At 39.4% G+C, this 20003-nt stretch overlaps 1 protein-coding gene across 7 annotated transcripts in view; it reads left to right on the top strand.

The window, feature by feature from the left end:
- BRSK2 (BR serine/threonine kinase 2) overlaps window positions 1–20003 on the top strand; it is a 98693-nt gene that overhangs the window by 19547 nt on the left and 59143 nt on the right. For all 7 annotated transcript variants that reach the window (XM_075187914.1, XM_075187913.1, XM_075187911.1 and 4 more), the window contains exon 2: window positions 18521–18615. In XM_075187914.1, coding sequence (XP_075044015.1) covers window positions 18521–18615 — 95 coding nt within the window. The remainder of the gene's footprint in view (window positions 1–18520; window positions 18616–20003) is intronic.

The following is a 20003-nucleotide window of genomic DNA, read 5'->3' as shown; positions in this document are numbered from 1 at the left end:
CCCAACACCCCCTCCTCCTTAGGTATAAGGTGGTATAAGGTATAAGGTGGTTAACCATGACAACACAGCTCTAGGCATGGCTCTAGTTTGCCAATATGGTAAACAGAATCCTGGTTCTAACCAAAGGGGCCGATGGCTTCAGCTGGGAATAAAACAAGATAACAAAATGTTATTACATTATTATTTCTCTTAGCTTCATCTCTGGTATTTACATTATTATAGTTATTATATTTATTATTCTCTTTTTTTATGTTGCTCCTTTTTCCCCTCTATTGCCCTCTGTGATATTCTGTTCCATTCTGTGTCTCCCTCTGTCCTTCTGTTTAATCTCACTGGGCAGTTTGTTTGCTGTCAGATAATCCGGATTGCATTCCCCTTCCAATAACTTTCATCAAAGCGCAATAACAGCAGTGTCACATGGGTGTGCGGACCCTCTTGTTTTCTAATCAAGCTGCGAGGTTTGAAAAAGGTGGAGGTGTTGCCCATAACAACCAATCAGATTCTAGTTATCAGTAATTTAGTACATTCTACAAAATGACAGCTAGAATCTGATTGGTTGCTATGGGCAACATCTCCACTTTTTTAAACCCGCAGCTTGATAAATTTACCCCTTGGTGTTGGATGCCCCTTTGTATTGTATGGTAATAAAATATATGCCTTCATATGATGTCTGCTTTGCCCATTTACATGGTCATATTTTAAAGAGTTGCATTCTCATATATAACAGGGAGAACAACCATTTCTAGCTGACTTATCTAGTGCAATCATAGCTGTGTTAGTCCATGGTGAATTGATAGGGTAAATGCTGATTTGACCCATAAAATGGCTTTTTGCTTTGAATGACAGTATTTTGGCACTGAATACTATTTAAAATATACTATAAAGACAGAAAATCTTTATGGCATGGAATTAAAAAAAAACCCACAAAAAAAATAACTCATTTATTCTGAGTTTCTGATTGTCCAACAATATATTGTAATATCTGAAGGTATATATTCTTAAATATAAATTGGTGAAAGAGCATCCTCGCAATAACGAGATCATTCTTGGTGAATTGTATTGAATTATAAGATAGTCAGCATGTTTCACCCATTATCAGAGACAGCATTAGTATCACGATGGCTGAAATGTGTCCACTCCTGTATAATTAAAGCCAGTCACTTAGAATTAGTACATTACAAGCACTACATGATGAAATTGTTTCTCCAGTTTGCATTTCAGCCTGTACTGCACCAATTTCAGCCTGGAAATCACACATTCTGCCTTATTCTCTGTGGTTTCACGCAGACATATGTAGGAAGTTCACAAACAAATGTGGGATGGAAGATTTTCTTCCAGTTTTGCAGCATCTGCGCTTTTGACACAATTGTGATGCTGTATGATTGGCACGCAGCTATTTTAGAATTCATGTGCAGAGCTAATCTTGCTGACAGAGGAATGTCTGTGGAGCAGTAAACATCTGTGGTAAAAGCACTTAGCTGTTGTAAAGGTTCTTCTGCCTTAGTCGGAGTCCAACTGTCTACTATTGGCTTAGAATTGTTGGGTTTGTAGAATTTGAGGAACCTGAAAAAGTAAATATTGGATAACTTTAAGGTTTCAAAAAATTCCAAGGGGGTATATTTACTAAACGGCGGGTTTGAAAAAGTGGAGTTGTTGCCTATAGCAACCAATCAGATTTTAGTTATCATTTATTTAGTACATGGGCAGCACGGTGGCTAAGTGGTTAGCACTTCTGCCTCACAGCACTGGGGTCATGAGTTCAATTCTCAACCATGGCCTTATCTGTGTGGAGTTTGTATGTTCTCCCCGTGTTTGTGTGGGTTTCCACTGGGTGCTCCGGTTTCCTCCCACACTCCAAAAAACATACTAGTAGGTTATTTGGCTTCTATCAAAATTGACCTCTGTGTGTGTATGTTAGGGAATTTAGACTGTAAGCCCCAATGGGGCAGGGACTGATGTGAATGAGTTCTCTGTACAGCGCTGCGGAATTAGTGACGCTATATAAATAAATGGTGATGATGATGATGATTCTACAAAATGACAGCTAGAAGCTGATTGGTTGCTATCGGCAACATCTTCACTTTTTCAAAGCTGCCGCTTAGTAAATATACCCCTTGAAGAGTGCACCAGTACATTTTCTCGCCACTCCAAAATATATTCTTTCACTTCTACTGCATTATCTCTACTTTACTTGTATCTACCCACCTTTTATTCACATGCCATAGATCTTCCCCCATCCTACCCATATTCCACCTAATTTATTTTACTTTTATTATATTTATGTTTATCTATTTTACGTTTTTTTTACTACTATTATTACTAATGCAGTTGATTACATTATCTTCCACTTTGTTTTATTTAATCGTTTTGTTTGCCGTTGTATTACTAATTAATATTTTACCCTTATTGTCCTCACTCACAAAGTGTCTCATTCATCAAAGATTAGTTCCTAATGAATGGGCATTTATCCCACTAAAAGGTTGACTACACAAGTGTATATATTACTTCTCCACACACATACACAGACAGAAATGAATGCATCTGCATAAGAGACGGGGTCGGCTGTTAAACCTCCTTTTAACAAAGCATAACATAGCAGCTACAATTGCCCCAGAGGTCCCACTGAAAGCCTGGTCACTGTTAACATGTTGGGTACAAATGGAAAATGTCCTCATAGCTCCATATGTCTTACAGGGCCATATGTGGTTATGGGCCACCCCATCCATATTAGACTGAGAATCAGCTTCGCCTTTATCTACGTCCGCGCACATTGCCACGTATTACGGTAAGGAATCTCTGCTCATCTTTATGCGCACCTCTATGGCGAGCGAGGAGATTTCAACCGGAATATTGTGTCAATGCGTCTCTGGGGACTGTTCCAGAGACACATCATAGATATATTTATATATATATATATATATATATATATATATATATATATATATATATACACAAATAAATACATACATACATACATACATACATAGACTAAAAGCTTTTGACTTACTGTAAATGAGTAGCATCTGAGTACACAAGAAATATATCTATTCCCATGAGCTAGCAATCTGATTTATGCGCATTCCTCTGCCTTTCTCTATGTATTCCCAGATTCTTTTGTACCTAGCTTCCAGACTGGCCACAGCTAGGCTGTCACAACCACCAGAGCCTAGAGCCTAAACTGAGTCAGCAGAAGCCTTAGGGTAAGAAGAGACATGGAGCAGTTAAAGGGCCAGCGGATGGGACTGAGTAGGAGGAGGGAGCTGAGACTGGGTGGGGTGAGCTGTCAGTGCAGGAGAAGAAGGGAGTGAGCTTGTTTAGCATAGCTGTCTGTGTAAGTTGTCATTAATGTTTATTCAGAAGCTCTGTCCAGAGTGCTGAAGTGATGGATAAGAGAAATATACCTCCTACTGTTGTGAAAGCACTTTCAATAAATCTCCCTCATATTACTGCTCCTCACAACTCTCCCCTTTTTGCTCCCACTACTTCATGGCTTGTAATGCATATTGCTGTACCAGCATGTCCATCAAGGGACATATCAAAGCACATTGAAAAAGTGTTGGGTTATTAAGGCATGTGTAGTGAAATAGCGTGATAAACTGCTATAAAGCAGAAATCAGTGTGCAAATCATGTGATGTCATCTATTGTAATCTGCCCCTTACTAACTGCTGCCATAAACATTCTATATAAATCCTCAACTGCTCACGGAGCCCCAGCTTTAATTTACTATTAAAGTACATTAAAGAGACGTCCACTAAGCTACTAAAGGGCATATATTTACTAAACTGCGGGTTTGAAAAAGCGGAGATGTTGCCTATAGCAACCAATCAGATTCTAGCTGTCATTTATTTAGCACATTCTACAAAATGACAGCCAGAATCTGATTGGTTGCTATAAGCAACATCTCCACTTTTTCAAACCCGCAGTTTAGTAAATCTAGGTCTAAGACTCTCTCATAATTTCCTGCATTGATTACTGTAAATGCCTCTTAACTGGTCTTCTAAAATGCCCTCTGCTCTAGTCTATCCTAAAGGCTTTCTAAGCTTCTACATACGCTCTATAGCTGTATCTGCTTTAGAACGTGCCCTGCACTGGCTCTCTGTACCCTCCAAAATCATATTTAAAAGACTGTCCCTTACCTATATCACTCTGCTTATTATTAGATTGCCAACGTGACCAATGACCAATTTGATCCTGTAGTGATTTCCTTCCCTCTTATAACGTCTACTCACTATTACATCTTATAATACTTCAATGGTGCCCCAAGCACCAGACTCTTCACCAACTTTGCATCATTCAAACACATCCTTAATATCCACCTATTTAGAGGGCTATTCCCTCTACAGTACCTCTGAATACTACTTAACCTCTTCTCTCCTCCTATTTTACGCTACCTATATATACCAATTATATACCCAAGTCACCTTTAGCATTTAGTATATCTCAGATGGCTCCTATCCCTTCAGATTGTAAGCGCTCATTAGCAGGGCTTTCTTTACTATTTGTGCCAACTTGTGAATGCAAATCTGTTTGTATGCATATCATTATCTCTATTCTTAGCCTGTTGTAAAGCTTCACATAATGTCTGATGATTACTAAATGTTTTAAAATAATATTGAAAATAGCGACTGGTATAATGTTTTTAGCAGTTGCAAGTGTTTCACTATTGTTTTCGACAAAGACTGATGTCATGCTTTAATTTTATATTTAATTAAACATAAGAAGACAAGTCTTTAAACCAAAAGGCCTGATTCATTAAGGCACGCAGAATGAATGTAAATTGCGTTTTCTTTTTAAACTGTACCTAATTTGGGTGTACGAATGTCCATATTCAACTAGGAACGGACCTAAAGAAATGTCTCTTGTTGAATACAGGTCTAGGTGCGCTCTGCTTTGACAGAAACAATACACTGCAAGATACGTCCAATACATATGTGGAATGTTAAGTCTCAAAAGAACACACAGAAAAAAAATTAAAAAATGATTGTCACCTGTTAATAATAAAGGGCCTGATTCATTAAGGATCTTAACTTAAGTAACTTCTTATTTCAGTCTCCTGGACAAAACCATGTTACAATGCAAGGGGTGCAAATTAGTGTTCTGTTTTGCGCATAAGTTAAATACTGACTGTTTTTTCATGTAGCACACAAATGCTTGATAACTTATTTGTACACTAAAATTTAAAGTTGATATTTGTGTGCTACATGAAAAAACAGTCAGTATTTAACTTATGCGCAAAACAGAATACTAATTTGCACCCCTTGCATTGTAACATGGTTTTGTCCAGGAGACTGAAATAAGAAGTTTCTCAAGTTAAGATCCTTAATGAATCAGGCCCATAATCATTAATTAAAAAAATATTAGAAAAAGTCTTTTTTTTTAAATCCCATTGAATGCATGTATCTTAATGTTATTACTAGAGACTACTGTACATAAAATGCATTTTTACCATTGATCCTGATTGCACACACGTTCTAGCATGCATTCGCAACCGTCATCACTATCAATTGGCACTCACACCTGCCCTGCATCTAATGCAAGTGATACAACAAAAATCCAAGTACCTTAGAGATGCCCAAACTTTGAAGCAGATGTTGCCTAGATCGCTCAGGCTTGGCACCCCCTTACTGTATATTGACTACATAACTACGCCCATTCCCCTCCCCGTCCTGCTTGTGAACTACATAGGCTCTCGTAAGGGTACTGGGCGCTCAAAGAGAACTTAGATGTTGCTGCGTTCACTGGCTCATAGTCCTGTTCTGAGCGCATGCAAACGATTTTACAGCACGTATCGGCATTCACGTTCCTTAATGAATCAAGTCCAAAATGTCTCCAATATGACACTGTCATGTGCAGAACGCACTGGGATAAGCTAGTTCTAGGATTCATTGCTAAGTCAAAATAATATATGCGACGCATACATGTATCTGGAATATCTAAGAGATTATGGAAATTAAAATGACTCATACCATGTTGTTTTGTTGTGGAATATACGATGAATTCATGGGATTCACTTCACCTTAATTTGCATTTCCTACAATTTTTTCTCCTTTACATCAAGGCCTTTAAACATCTCCTGTTTACACAAATAGTCACTCACTTTATCGTATCTGCTAGATTTAGTGTAGCTTGAATTGTTACTGGGGTAGGAGCACATTTTTGTTATCAGTCGTCTCCATAGTTTTAAAGTATGCAATGATGGAAAAGTAATAGTCAGTGGGATCATCAGTGTGCTCACAGCAGCACAGAATATTTCAGGAGACCAGTGTGCTGACTCAGTGGGAGGCAGTGACCTGTCCACACATGTGAATGTGCTAGTGAGTGCATGTACCAGTGGCATTGTCATGATGTGAGGGGTGAAAGCAAGCAGGACTGAAAGATAGTGGAAGGAGCAGGGTCCACAGCATATAGTAGTGATGTGAGGCTCCTGCCATATTAACAAGGACGATTGTAGTGTCTAATGCACATGTATATGGAATTAAAAAATATCTTTTCATTTTAGTTCATTATTATTCAATGTTCTTTAACACAGCACATCAGAAACTCATATGAAAGTGTTCATTTCTTATATAGAAAATAATTATTTTTGAAATTAAATCCTTCAGTATTCAAATTAAAATGAAATTTGTAGATGAATGAAAATGAACATATAGATCACTGTTGAATATCCCTTTGCATAGAAACACAAGTAGTCAGTGCTTAATCTGTGCATGCTTTACACCGAGTGCATGTGTGCCCACATATAGGTGCTGCTCTGAGTTGTATCTGTACGTCCTTGCTGTACTGCATTTACATGGTAATGCCCCTGAGTTGCCTCTCCAAGCTCAAGGGATTACAAGCGCCACATATGCACAGCTCTAAATATGGTTGTACACATGCCCTTTGCGCCTCCCCTTCAACCTCTTGGTTTTTAGCGTTGTTGCCAAGCCAACGGATGTGTAGCTTGAATTCACAATCATGTGATTGCTTCTGAGTCGTCCGACTGATTGGCTGCCTGCAGTTACTTAGTCTTACAGCACATAGGTGGTGCAGTGTACTGTGTAAGAGTGCTCCCATTGTTCATATTCCTGGCTCTCTGACCTCTGCTTGGACCCTGACCTTTCTTTGGATAGCCGACTGACCTGGGACCAAGACTATCCATTGCTTGGTGTCTCCCAGACCTGGACCTGGATGTTTTGGACTATTTGCACAGCCCTCAGTTTATGTTTTACCTCCTACTCCTGGCTAGTTGTCATTTCTGTAATTGCCCTAGTGTCTGACATTTTTCTAGCACCCTCCAAAGAATAAGCCTCTACTACCACATGCATAAGACCCAGGGGCAACCAAGTACCAGTAAGCATACTCGGCTCTAAAGGAAAGGGAGCTGCTAAAAGAGAATACCACAACTAGCCTGGTTCTAGACTCATTCTAGGGGGGTAAATGTATCAAGCTGAGAGTTTTGCGGCGGGTTTGAAAAACCAATCAGATTCTAGCTATCATTTATTTAGTACATTCTGCAAAATGACAGCTAGAATCTGATTGGTTGCTACAGGCAACATCTCCACTTTTCAAACCCGCTGGCAAACTCTCTGTGATACATTTACCCCTAGGAGTTGGTGCTCACCAGGTTCATGAATTTTGCAGGAAGTCACATAATCATGGGCTGAGCAAACAAGCCAACAGCGCAAATAGGACCCCCACTCTTACACTACGTCTGTAAATATTTCAGTACTATATATGCTGTGATGATATAACAATAAAATATGCAAAAGATAAACAAATTTGCGTGAACATTTATATTGATAACATGGTTTCCACTCTCTCCTCGTGACATAATATCTTGTTTTAAGTATTGCGCAAGAGACATTTTTGTATTAAAGTCAGTTAGTTGTGTGTAAGTTAAAGTTTGTCGTGGAATTGTTATTTTGTTTAGAAATCTGTATATTTGCTTCCATCTTTTGTGATTCAGTGGTCCGCCATTATTGATACATTATTCCACCCACTTGCTTCATACTGTGTCAAATGTGGTTCAACATTTAGCAAACAAAGGAATGTTGGTGATTTTTGTTTCAGTGGTATTGCTATGTGGTATAAGACTAATCATGCTTCAATGCTTAGGTTGCAGGAACACATCTAAAAAATAAAATTAATATTATGATAATGGAAGCAATATCAGTGGAAATGAACAGGGTTTTATTAGATTACAAATGGGCAGCCTTCAAATTAATATTGAGAACACATTTATAACATAGGATTCTTCCTACAGATTGAACAGTAATGTTCTGTATGAGTGATGATTTCTTCAATAGTCATCGGTATCACAATCACTATCGATAGGATTTTAACACCAGGCTCTTATTCCAAATAGCCCTGTCTGATTCTGCCAGTGTTCTGTGCTAATTTGTATTTAGCACTATAATAGAAGCTGCAGCTCATAACACACAACATCTTTTTTTAATCGTTGTTCTGTTTTTACCTTGGTGAGTAATATTTATGTTGCCTTAGTGCAGAAAACATTATTTATACATCCGCTAATATAGTCAAATAAATAAGAACAACACAATTAGTGATAATTTTACAGTTATTGAAAAATAAGTTGGAAATATAGTTTTTTTTTTGCATTGTTATACATTATAGCAAACAAAGTTTGTGTATTAAAAAATGTAACAAGGTACAAAGTCAGTATAAAGCATGTTTACAAATCATCAATGTTATAAGATGAAAAGTGATATAATACAGCAAACTAATTCAGCTGGATATTGTTCATTTGTTAATGCTTCTACATGGGGCTTACCAGCCAAAGGTTCAAATTTAAGAGCAGCATTTCTCTGTATATACCCCATTGTTTCCATGGCACATGATAGTTTGTTTAGGATGTTGGTCAGGCCTGGCCAACCAGATGTTATGGAACTACAAGCCCCAGCATGCTTTGCCAGTCTTTAGAGTCTTTGATATATGTCAGGGGGCTACTGGCCATGAGATTATTTAACCAGTCATGAGTTTAGATTTACATGATATGTGATTTTTTGTTTAATTTTGGTCTGTGTTTGGCACATAAGAATCTGGGGCCTGATTCATTAAGGATCTTAACTTGAGAAACTTCTTATTTCAATCTCCTGGACAAAACCATGTTACAATGCAAATTAGTATTCTGTTTTGCACATAAGTTAAATACTGACTGTTTTTTCATGTAGCACACAAATACTTGATAGCTTATTTGTACACTGAAATTTAAAGTTGATATTTGTGTGCTACATGAGAAAACAGTCAGTATTTAACTTATGTGCAAAACCAAATACTAATTTGCACCCCTTGCATTGTAACATGGTTTTGTCCAGGAGACTGAAATAAGAAGTTTCTCAAGTTAAGATCCTTAATGAACCAGGCCCCTGAAATTTTGGTCTTGCAAACATTATAATTCTGCCATAAGTATGATTTGAAGCTTTCTACAATATTAGAGGACTACAGCCTGTATGGTCACTTTGGCGCCTTGTAGTCTACCCATCCAAGAAATACCAATTTGGTGCCATTGTTTTATATACCATACAAACCTTTATATAATGGACCAAAATATATGTACACATAGCCTTGAGAACATCTAATAAATTGTATCTCTTTTAGGTGTATGCTTCCAAAAGCAAGCAACAGATATTGTGTTCACCTGATTGGCCTGCCTACTTTTATATACTCAGGCAACAAGCTACACTACCAAAACAGACTACGCTACTTAGCGTCATGCTATAATTCAGTATCATAGTATTTCACAGTGCAATCTACAGAAGTTAAGGCAAACCTAGAAGCCTCTTATATCAATAAGCAACTTGTTGAAAGAGATTTTACATAGTGAAATATTTTCAGGCCTGTATTTTGTGCTCCTGGGGGTAGATTTATTAAACTTTCTAAAAAAGAAAAGTGGAGGCGTTGCCCATAGCAACCAATCAGATTCTAGCTATACTTGCTTTAGAATGCACTAGATAAGTGAAAGATAGAATCTGATTGGTTGCTATGGGCATCACATCCACCTATTCTTTTTAGAAGGTGTGATAAATCTGCCCCCTAATCCTGTAAATTAGCTCAATAATTGATTAAATCAGTGTTCCTCATAGCCTATCCTTTTCTTATCTTATTAAAAACTTCTGGAATGTTATTTACACCCATAAACGGATTAATAAATAAGCTGTTGCTCCAGGCTTTTATCATAGATAGGCCCATCAGATTCTAGCCATACATTATTAATGTGATTTGTGGCTATTTTTGTATCAGTGTTGGCTGCAGCTGTTGAGGAAGTATTTTATTCAGAGATTTTCTACTGTAAGAACAATAGAACCCTATACTGGTGCTATGTATGCACTGTTGTGATGTATGTAACATGCAGCTTTGCCTTATGGAAACTTATTAGTTTTAAATTATTTTTACATTTGGTAACTTTTAACTAACTGTTTATCTGGTTCCGTTGGACTGTTTTACAGGTGGACTAAAATATAGCTTTATTGTGTAACATGTGAACACATAGGTCCTGAGTCATTAAGGAGAGCAAAGCATACAAAAGGAGTATCATTTGCACCTGGGCAAAACCATGTTGCATTGGAGGGGGAGGTAAATTTAAAATGTGGGGACAGATTTATAGTTGGGATGGGGCATGTCCTAGATCAACATTAAATTTCAGTGTAATAATAAAGTTATTAAGTATTTGTGTGTTAGATAAAAAAACAGCCAGTATTTAACTTATCTGCAAATTGCATTGAAACATGGTTTGTCCCAGAGAACATTTACTCCTATTTTGCCTTAATGACTCAGGCCCTTAGAGCCTGAGGGCCTGATTCAGTAAGGAAAGTTAAGTAAAAAAAATTGAGTAAGTAGTCTCCTGGACAAAACCATGTTACAATGCAAGGGGTGCAAGTTAGTTTTCTATTTTGCAAATAAGTTAAATACTGTTTGTTTTTTCATGTAGCACACAAATACTTGATAGTTTATTTGTACACTGAAATTTAAAGTTGATATTTGTGTGCTACATGAAAACACAGAGGGCCTGAGTCATTAAGGCAAAAAAGGAGTAAATGTTCTCTGGGACAAACCATGTTACAATTTAAGGGGTGCAAATTAGTTTATTATTTTGCATATAAGTTAAATACTGGCTGTTTTTTCATCTAGCACACAAATATTTGCTAGCTTTATTATTACACTGAAATTTAAACTTGGTCTAGGACATGTCCTACCCCAAGTATAAATCTGTCCCAACATTTTAAATTTACCTCCCCCTCCAATGCAACATGGTTTTGCCCAGGTGCAAATGTTACTCCTTTTTTATGCTTTGCTCTCCTTAATGACTCAGGCCCAGACAGTATTTAACTTATGAGCAAAATAAAAAACTAATTTGCACCCCTTGCATTGTAACATGGTTTTGTCCAGGAGATTACTTACTCAATTTTTTTTTACTTAACTTTCCCTAATGAATCAGGCCCTGAGTCATTTAGGGGAGCAACGCAAAAAAAGGAGTAAGTTTGCTCCTGCACAAACCATGTTAAAATGCAAGGGGTGCCAATTAGTTTATTATTCTGCACATACGTTAAATACTGGCTTTTTTTCATGTAGCACACAAATGCTTGATAACTTTATTTTTACTCTGAAATTTAAAGTTGATCTAGTGCATGTCCTACCACAACTATAAATCTGTCCCCAGGTTTTAAATTTACCTCCCCCTCCAATGCAACATGGTTTTGCCCAGGAGCAAAGTTACTCCTTTTTTATGCTTTGCTCTCCCTAATGACTCAGGCTCATAAACTCATCTCTCTCTTCCATTTTTATTTTCCCTTTATTCTCATATTCTCCCTATTCTTCTTCCTATACCTACTATATCTCTTCTGCACAATCATGTTCGGACCTTTATCTGCTCTGCATTCTTTTTCCCTTTCATGGTTCTGTTTCATATCCCCTTCCCCCACATTAGTCGCTTCATTTTTCTTTCCCATCTTACTATAATCACTCTTCATATCCCGTCATCCATTATTTCATCACTGCTCACATCCTTTCCTCCCCCTCTCCGTCCTATGGGCTGCTCTTTTAGGCACATTCTACAGAATCTGGCCACATCAACGTTTTATCACTCAAACTCCCATTGACTTAGTGATATTCAGTGGTCAGGACCAGAATAATTAACCTGTCATACCTCGGGTCTCATGACATCTACAGACACTTCACATTTTCCATTAGGTTAGATCTCCCTGTAAGACCAAACGCATCAAGTATGCAAAGTGCCTTCAGCTGTTACTATGCAGACATGTAGGGCCTGAGTCATTAAGGAATGTAAGGAAAATAAAGGAGTAAATATTCTCCGGGACAAACCATGTTACAATGCAAGGGGTGCAAATTAATTTGTTATTTTGCACATAAGTTAAATACTGACTGTTTTTCATCTTACACACAAATACTTGATAGCTTTATTTTTACACTGAAATTTAAAGCTGATCTAGGACATGTCCTACCCCAACTATAAATCTGTCCCCACATTTTAAATTTACCTCCCCCTCCAATGCAACATGGTTTTGCCCAGATGCAAAGTTACTCCTTTTTTTATGCTTTTATTATTATTATTACCATTTATTTATATAGCGCCACTAATTCCGCAGTGCGGTACAGAGAACTCACTCACATCAGTCCCTGCCCCATTGGGGCTTACAGTCTAAATTCCCTAACACACACACACACACACACACACACTAGGGTCAATTTTTGTTAGCAGCCAATTAACCTACCAGTATGTTTTTGGAGTGTGGGAGGAAACCGGAGCACCTGGAGGAAACCCTTGCAAGCATGGGGAGAACATACAAACTCCTCACAGATAAGACCATGGTCGGGAATTGAACTCATGACCCCAGTGCTGTATGGCAGAAGTGCTAACCACTGAGCCACCATGCTGCCCCTCTATTTAATGACTCAGGCCCGTAGCATGCATCAGAACGAATCGTGCACAGTGTGTGTTTCATACAAATTGTGGCATGTAAGGGGTACATAAAAATATAGACTTTGTAATGGACTAACTAAAACTTGCAAGTATTAAGGTATGTTTCTCTGAGCTTATTGAAAGTTTAGGTGCTTTTTCTAAGTATTCCACTTAAAGATGTGAATCTGATGGCTTTATTAGCATTCATTATTGCCAGGGGAGGGAAATTGTGAGTGTGCTTGGGAAGACCCCGTTTTATAAGTCCCTGGCATGGATCATCATTGGAAATGTGAGTGCTGGCAATTTGCAGTAATGAGATAGTGTCTGTAGCTAGCTGTGAGCATATGGTCCTTTAATAAGATGGACAGGTACACGAGGCTTTGGCGCTTGCTTTGCCACTCAATAGGGGGTCCAGCTTCTCTGCGGTTGCCATGTTGTACTTCATCACCTCAGCTGCCCCCTTTGAGCATGTACTGCTTGTTACATCTCCGCCGCTGTGGGAACAACTAAGGTGATTGTAGGGGACGTCGGCTGTGTTTCATAAACGCCATTCCTCCTCCTTCGTCTAGATGAGAGAGCCTTACAGCACTGATTGATCAGCATTTTCCTCTACATTAACCCTCCATGCTTTGGAACATACAAAAGCAAGGCTAATAACAAGACCCAGCACTGCAGCTGCTGATGAACTACAACTCCCAGCATTGTCTATAAAGCTGTTATTACTGATGTAGGGGGAGGATGGAAACAACACATTTGTCCCCCCCCGGCAGCTCTTGTGAGCAGTTGTTACCTCCTGCACGATAATCATGGCTCTGGCTATGCTCTCTCCCAAAGCCTTCTGGGTAAATATGCTTTATTATTAGTGGGGAATAGCTATACAGTTTTCTGCTGTTCTGTAAACAGTAACTTTCTCCTGAATAATGTACTAAATACAGCTCAGAAGGATGACCTCTCCAGGAACCATGTGCCTTCTACTTGTGCTGGTCTCCCAAGCCATTATTCACCAATGATGAACTATGTTGATGGTACTGTTTTATACATATCTGGAGAGGTCAATGTTATAGTCCTCTGCAGAGACCAGAGCTTTTCAACCAGTAGTTAATATACCAACATGTTTACCGCTAACTGTAAGCTCCCTTGGTCAGTGCCCTCTCTCCTCCTTTCTTCTTGTCCGCTTGCACCCCGTCCACCTTGGTGTCAATGCAATAAACCTCTTTCCACAAAATGTTATATTTATTCTGCACCGCGCCTAGTACGTCTTACATGTTATGCTTAATTTATTGATGTTATTGCAGTTATGCTTCTTTATTGTTATGAATTTTGGACTTTTTTGCACTATGCTGTAATTCCCCATTGTACGGCATTGCAGAATTTTGTGTGCTATAAACATAAACAGTATTAATAATATGTATAGAGTAACCATTAAGATTAGGACAAGATGTGCTAAAAAGAACCAGAAGGCTTTTCTTCACCCACAATCCCTAATATAGGTACTAAAAATCTTTATTCTTTTGTGTTTGTGAGACCATACTATGTTGTAGCGTAACCATGTTAATACCTTTTTGTTTTAAAAAGGCTATTGCTGTAATTTATTTACATTGGAGCTCCCCCACCCCCCTAACCATAATGGATATTTTTTTATGAATCCATTACAAGTGCTGCAGCATAGAAGTTATGGCTCCGAATCTGGCACTGCTGGGGCTTGTAAAGTGTTGTTTCTCATGTGTCTGTTATCTCATACTTGCTTCTTTTTATTTGGAATGATGAGCTGGAGGAGTCATTTATGGGCTCTGTCTCCAACATTCTAGAGAGTTTAAGGTCTATTGGCTTTTATGAAACAAAAAGGAATTGTGAGCACAGGTTGGAATTCTAGGCTGAGTGTCAGATCAGCTGGAGATCTAAAGGGTGTCCAGACATTAACAGGAATGAGGGATAAGCATATATGATCATCCCTCATTCCTGTCAATGTCACAAATTATTATTACCATTTGATCTCACTAATACATTTATGGTCAGACACCTTCTGTCACTATTTGAGAGCTGGATCAATATTGTTTTCTTCTATTGGCTACTAGACTTGCAGCCAATGATTACAGAGGAAGACTGAGGGCCATTCGCAGGCACAGGGCGCCTCAGGTTTATTGGCCGGGGTTGCAGCCAATCCAATTTATAAACTGCCGACCTTAGGATAATTATGGTACGGATGAGTTGCTGTTGTGGGCCTGAACTGAGGCCTAGGACCTTCTGGTTCTCCCCACCTCCTTTTGGGGGCTCTTCCTTAGGGTGCTGAAGACTCAGCTCTGGGGAAATCTTGGGATGACCCCAGGGCAAAGGAACCCCCTAGTCTTGCGGCACAGAGGATCTGAAGATCTTTGTCCCCCCCAAGGAGGCTGGGTAAATGGGTGCTTCTTCTTTTGGGAAGAAGGGTTTGAATATTACACTCTTGCGCCCTTCAGGAAAAATCCTTATATCATTTTTAGATTATATATCAGAAATATACAGGAATAGTGAGGTTGTGGAACCTGATTCGGACCATTGGTGCCAAGGTTGAAAGTCAGTCACTGCTGATCTTATAAAATGTCACTACACAGGCAATTTTATTATAAACATGGATTCTGCATATTGAATTGCAAACGGCAGAGCAATAAAAACACCATTGCTTTTATTCATTCCTCATAGTGTGTTAGATTTGACCAATTTAGTGACAGAATGGTTAAACTATCACAAAGAACATTATTCGTGCCAACGCCGGGACAGTCCCCTCAAATCGGCACTATCCCAACTAAATGGGGACAGTTTGGGGGGGATGAATAAACCATGTTTTTGAGATGAAATAACATACACAAATATAAGTGCAGATTTCTGTGCAATTTAGGCTCTGCTGGTCCAATAGGAAAAGGCACATTCTAACCCTGTACAAAATTGTAACATTGTAAAATTTAGATACTGTGGGCTTCAATGATTATATTATAGGCAATCATGTAATCTATTTCACAATTTGCTATCGTCATCTGTTATCAGTCATTTAGGCTCTCTGGTGTCCATTCATTAGATTAACTAATAAAAGTGGGTAAAAATGTCTTTCCCATAATCAAAACCATATATCAAGTATCATCTGTGAGCGCTGAAACTTTTCCATGTATACCTGTGCATATGTAAACTTGTAAACCTGTAAACCTCCATATGGGCATCACGGTGGCTTTGTGGTTAGCGCTTCTTCCTCACAGCGCTGGAGTCATGAGTTCAATTCCCGACCATGGCCTTATCTGTGTGCAGTTTGTATGTTCTCCCCGTGTTTGCGTGGGTTTCCTCCGGGTGCTCCGGTTTTCTCCCACACTCCAAAAATATACTGGCAGGTTAATTGGCTGCTGACGAAATTAACACTATTCTGTATGTGTGTTAGAGAATTTAGACTGTAAGCTCCAATGGGGCAGGGACTGTATTCTCTGTACAGCGGTGCTATATAATATTTTATTACTGAGTTTTTTTAAGGGGCTACGGAGTATGTTGGTGCTATATAAATAAATGTTAATAATATTAATAATGATAATGTCATCATTGCTACAAAGTCACTTGTGTGCATCAGGCCTTATATGTATATATAGCCCATAGATATATTTCCTGTCTGCCTTCTCTCTCTTTGATCTCTTACCTCAGTATACAGTACATGCTTTAGTTATTATCCTCCCACAGAGACCATTTGCTATGTCTCATGTATTAATCCATCGTTCTATAACACATATCCGCCTCACTATCACCTTTCTTCACCAGCGTTGACGGTGCCTACCTAGACCATGTAGTTTTCTTTCTCTTCTCTTCTTCCCCACATCTTCCGTATTATCTCTCTATTCTCCTCTTCCCATTCCATTTTTCAATGGCCTACTTTTTCTATACTCCTTTCCCAGGAGCACTTTCTGCCCTGCCACTTGTGACTAACTTCAAAGAGTGTGAGACGCACTGAGGTAGGACCCCCTCCCACACACAGTTTCCGCCACTCCTTCCAGCCCCCCAATCATCACCATCCCCCGAGTATTCATTACCAGAAATCACGCCAATTAGTGCTACCGTGAGTTTATGCCTCATGCCTGGGGGAGCTTGTATATACTGCGCTGGGTATATATTTTATATATATATTTATGATATAACTCCCTGTTGCATCATGTAACAGAGGTTGTCAGCTTACGTCCTCAAAGGCATGAAAGAGGCCGTGTTTTAATTATGTTTTCCCATATCAGTGAGTCAGGATTACCTTGTTTAACCTGTTTGTTGGGTCATCTAGAAATATTCCAAAATTCTGGCCTCCTTATATTCACTTTATATGAGATTCCCTGGCTGATAATGCTGAAAGATCAAGTAAACTCTTCTTACAAGTGAGGATAATGATCTAGCTTTTTAATACCTTGTAAAAGAGGACAATGTTTTGTTTAAACAAGACAGGACCATTTCTCACTGATGACCTGAGGTGAAGAAATACATTCAGCTGCTGGCTCTGTAATATACAGATGAGATTAGGCTCTAGAATTATTTTTATCCTGGTGATTTCGATGCATTATTTGCCGTGCCCAGTTCTGGCTGCTAAATGTGGGCTTTAACAGATAAGACAGCTATAAAATAACTGGGGATCTGTAAAGCTCACATCTCAACTCGTTTGTTTGCACTAAAGACTAAGGGGGTAAATGTACTAAGGAATCTTTTTTTTGCAGTTTGCATACTGGCACGCATGGCTGGCAGTTTTCACCTCCAAACCAAAGGATTTAGTATTTAATACTTTAAACCGCTGATGATGTGTGGCGGTTTGCAAAGCCCTAAACCGCATGGCAAAATCGGATCTTGTTTTACCCATACTTGCCAACTTATGGTAAGTATGATCCAGGAGCTGCCGGGGGCAGATGGGCGTGCAGGGGGCGGGGCTCCGAAAATCACATCATTTTGGCCCCAGCCCCTGTGATGTAATGACGCAAACGCCGGCGGGGCCAAATGCAGCGATTCCCAGTGAATTTGTGGTATTTTGGATTTCATTCTGCCCACTTCACTAGGAAGTGAGCAGGTGCGGGAGGTTGTCATACTCTCCTGGGAGTCCGTGAGACCCACCCAGAATTCGGGAGTCTCCCGGACATGCCGGGAAAGTTGGCAAGTATGGTTTTACTGCTGCCATTCTGTTAGAGCACAGCATACTCAGCATTGGTTCTCCAGGGAGGGAGGGAGGGAGGGCTGAAAAAAACTCAGACCCCCTTGCTTAGAGCCCAATGGTGAAGAGCACAGGACCGGAAGGTAGCAGCGTAGTTGTTTTAAAAAAAAAAAGGGGGTAGACTAGTGCAGGAAATCTCACATTTATAATATTGCCAAAGGTTGGCCAGGCCTGGTCTAAGTCATTTGTGTGAGCGAAATACAACTACAGTATGTAAGCTTTGGTTCTCTGACCAGTTCAACAGCGAGTCCTAGTCCCAGTTGGCAGGGCATGTTGGGACTTGTAGTTCCAGTTATCAACACCTGCTGTCATACAATAGAGGCAGGAATGAGAAGTCTGCCATCATGTAGTTTGATTATTTTAATTTAACTACATTTTGAAGTTTAATATTTTATTTTTTTGCCTGCTCTTACAGGTCTGGTGAAGCTTGGAATCCACTGTGTCACTTGTCAAAAGGTCGCCATCAAAATTGTCAACCGAGAGAAGCTCAGCGAGTCTGTGTTAATGAAGGTAATTTTTGAATGAAGTGAAAAAAGTACTATTGTATACTACTGATTCTCTGAAACATTTAAGCACAAAACTTTTGGGGTTCTAAGCTCCGCCCATAAGTTGGCCACTCCCACTTGAACTTCTGCAAGCATAAATAGTCACAAGGAAAAGGCTACACATCTCACACTCTAACTATACAATCCCTCATTATGCAGTTTAAAAGCCTATACCACATATGGCTGTATTTGGTGGTCATTGGGGTGTTGTGCTGAGCATGGAAGTGAATGTGGTAGATGCAGACTGTTAATGACTTTTACAGGGGCTGAACTATCCATGCATTAATCATGATGCCTATAGCCTGCAGCCAGTCACAACAGGGCAGCTGACAGGCACAGCCAGCATTATTGTTTATTGGCTGCAGCTGCAGCCAATCCAATTCATAAGCTGCCTGCCACTCATTCTCAGCTGCCTGTCATTGGATGCTAAGGATAAAAAAAAAATGGTTGAGCCGCTGTTGCTGTCATGAGCTGCCTGGAGCCATGTTAGATTGGCGTGAGTAATAGCTCTGCTTAGAATGTTTATTCATACTAATGCAATTGGAGACTCTGCATTGCCCTTGTGTGACATGCTGTCACTGACCTTAAATGGGCAGATTGTGGTTCTCACTGCTCTCTCCAGGCACCACCTTACCCTATAACACCAACACCGTAGTCATCTATTATATGAGGGCTTGGTATACATAGGCACTGGGAAAATAGGTAAAATTGTGTGATAACTAATCTGGGGGTAAATGTATTAACCTCCGGGTTCTTCAACACCCGCGAGTTCAGCGTCTTCAGGGCTTAATTTTAAAGCGGCGCTGCCTTGTAAAGTGAAGTTTCCCTTTACAAGGCAGTGCCGCTTTAAATTTAAGCGCTGAGGACGCCGAACTCGCGGGTGTTGAAGAACCCGGAGGTTAATACACTTACCCCCTGCTCTTTAGACACATTTTAGATGGAATGTTAACATGTTCTGCACTTTTACCAATACAATTTATAATACTGGTAGTGCGCCTGAAAAACTGGTTGTGCAACATTCTAAAGCTTTAAACATGGCATTTACATTTTAGGACACAGTGGTGGGAATAGCCAATGACCTATCGTATGCTTTTCATACATTTATTAATATGGATAAGTTGAATGAGCCCTGGAGAGCCACAGAGTAGATAATCTGCGCTATGCTGCGTTCTACCTCAGAGCTTCATCTGTTGCCTGCCCCTTACTATAATAGATATGACAAGCAACTGTTATATGAAGGGGCAGGTGCCAAGCAGGGCTGCCACCAGAAATTGCAGGGCCCAGTACAAATATAACAGGCACGGCCCCCCCTCCTTCCTTCCGTCACTCCAATCCCATTTTTACATTTATCTC

Source organism: Mixophyes fleayi, chromosome 10 (assembly GCF_038048845.1).
Source record: "Mixophyes fleayi isolate aMixFle1 chromosome 10, aMixFle1.hap1, whole genome shotgun sequence".
Lineage (NCBI taxonomy): Eukaryota > Metazoa > Chordata > Amphibia > Anura > Limnodynastidae > Mixophyes > Mixophyes fleayi.
The sequence above is the reverse complement of the archived record's forward strand: the minus strand, read 5'-3'. Positions and strand labels throughout refer to the sequence as shown.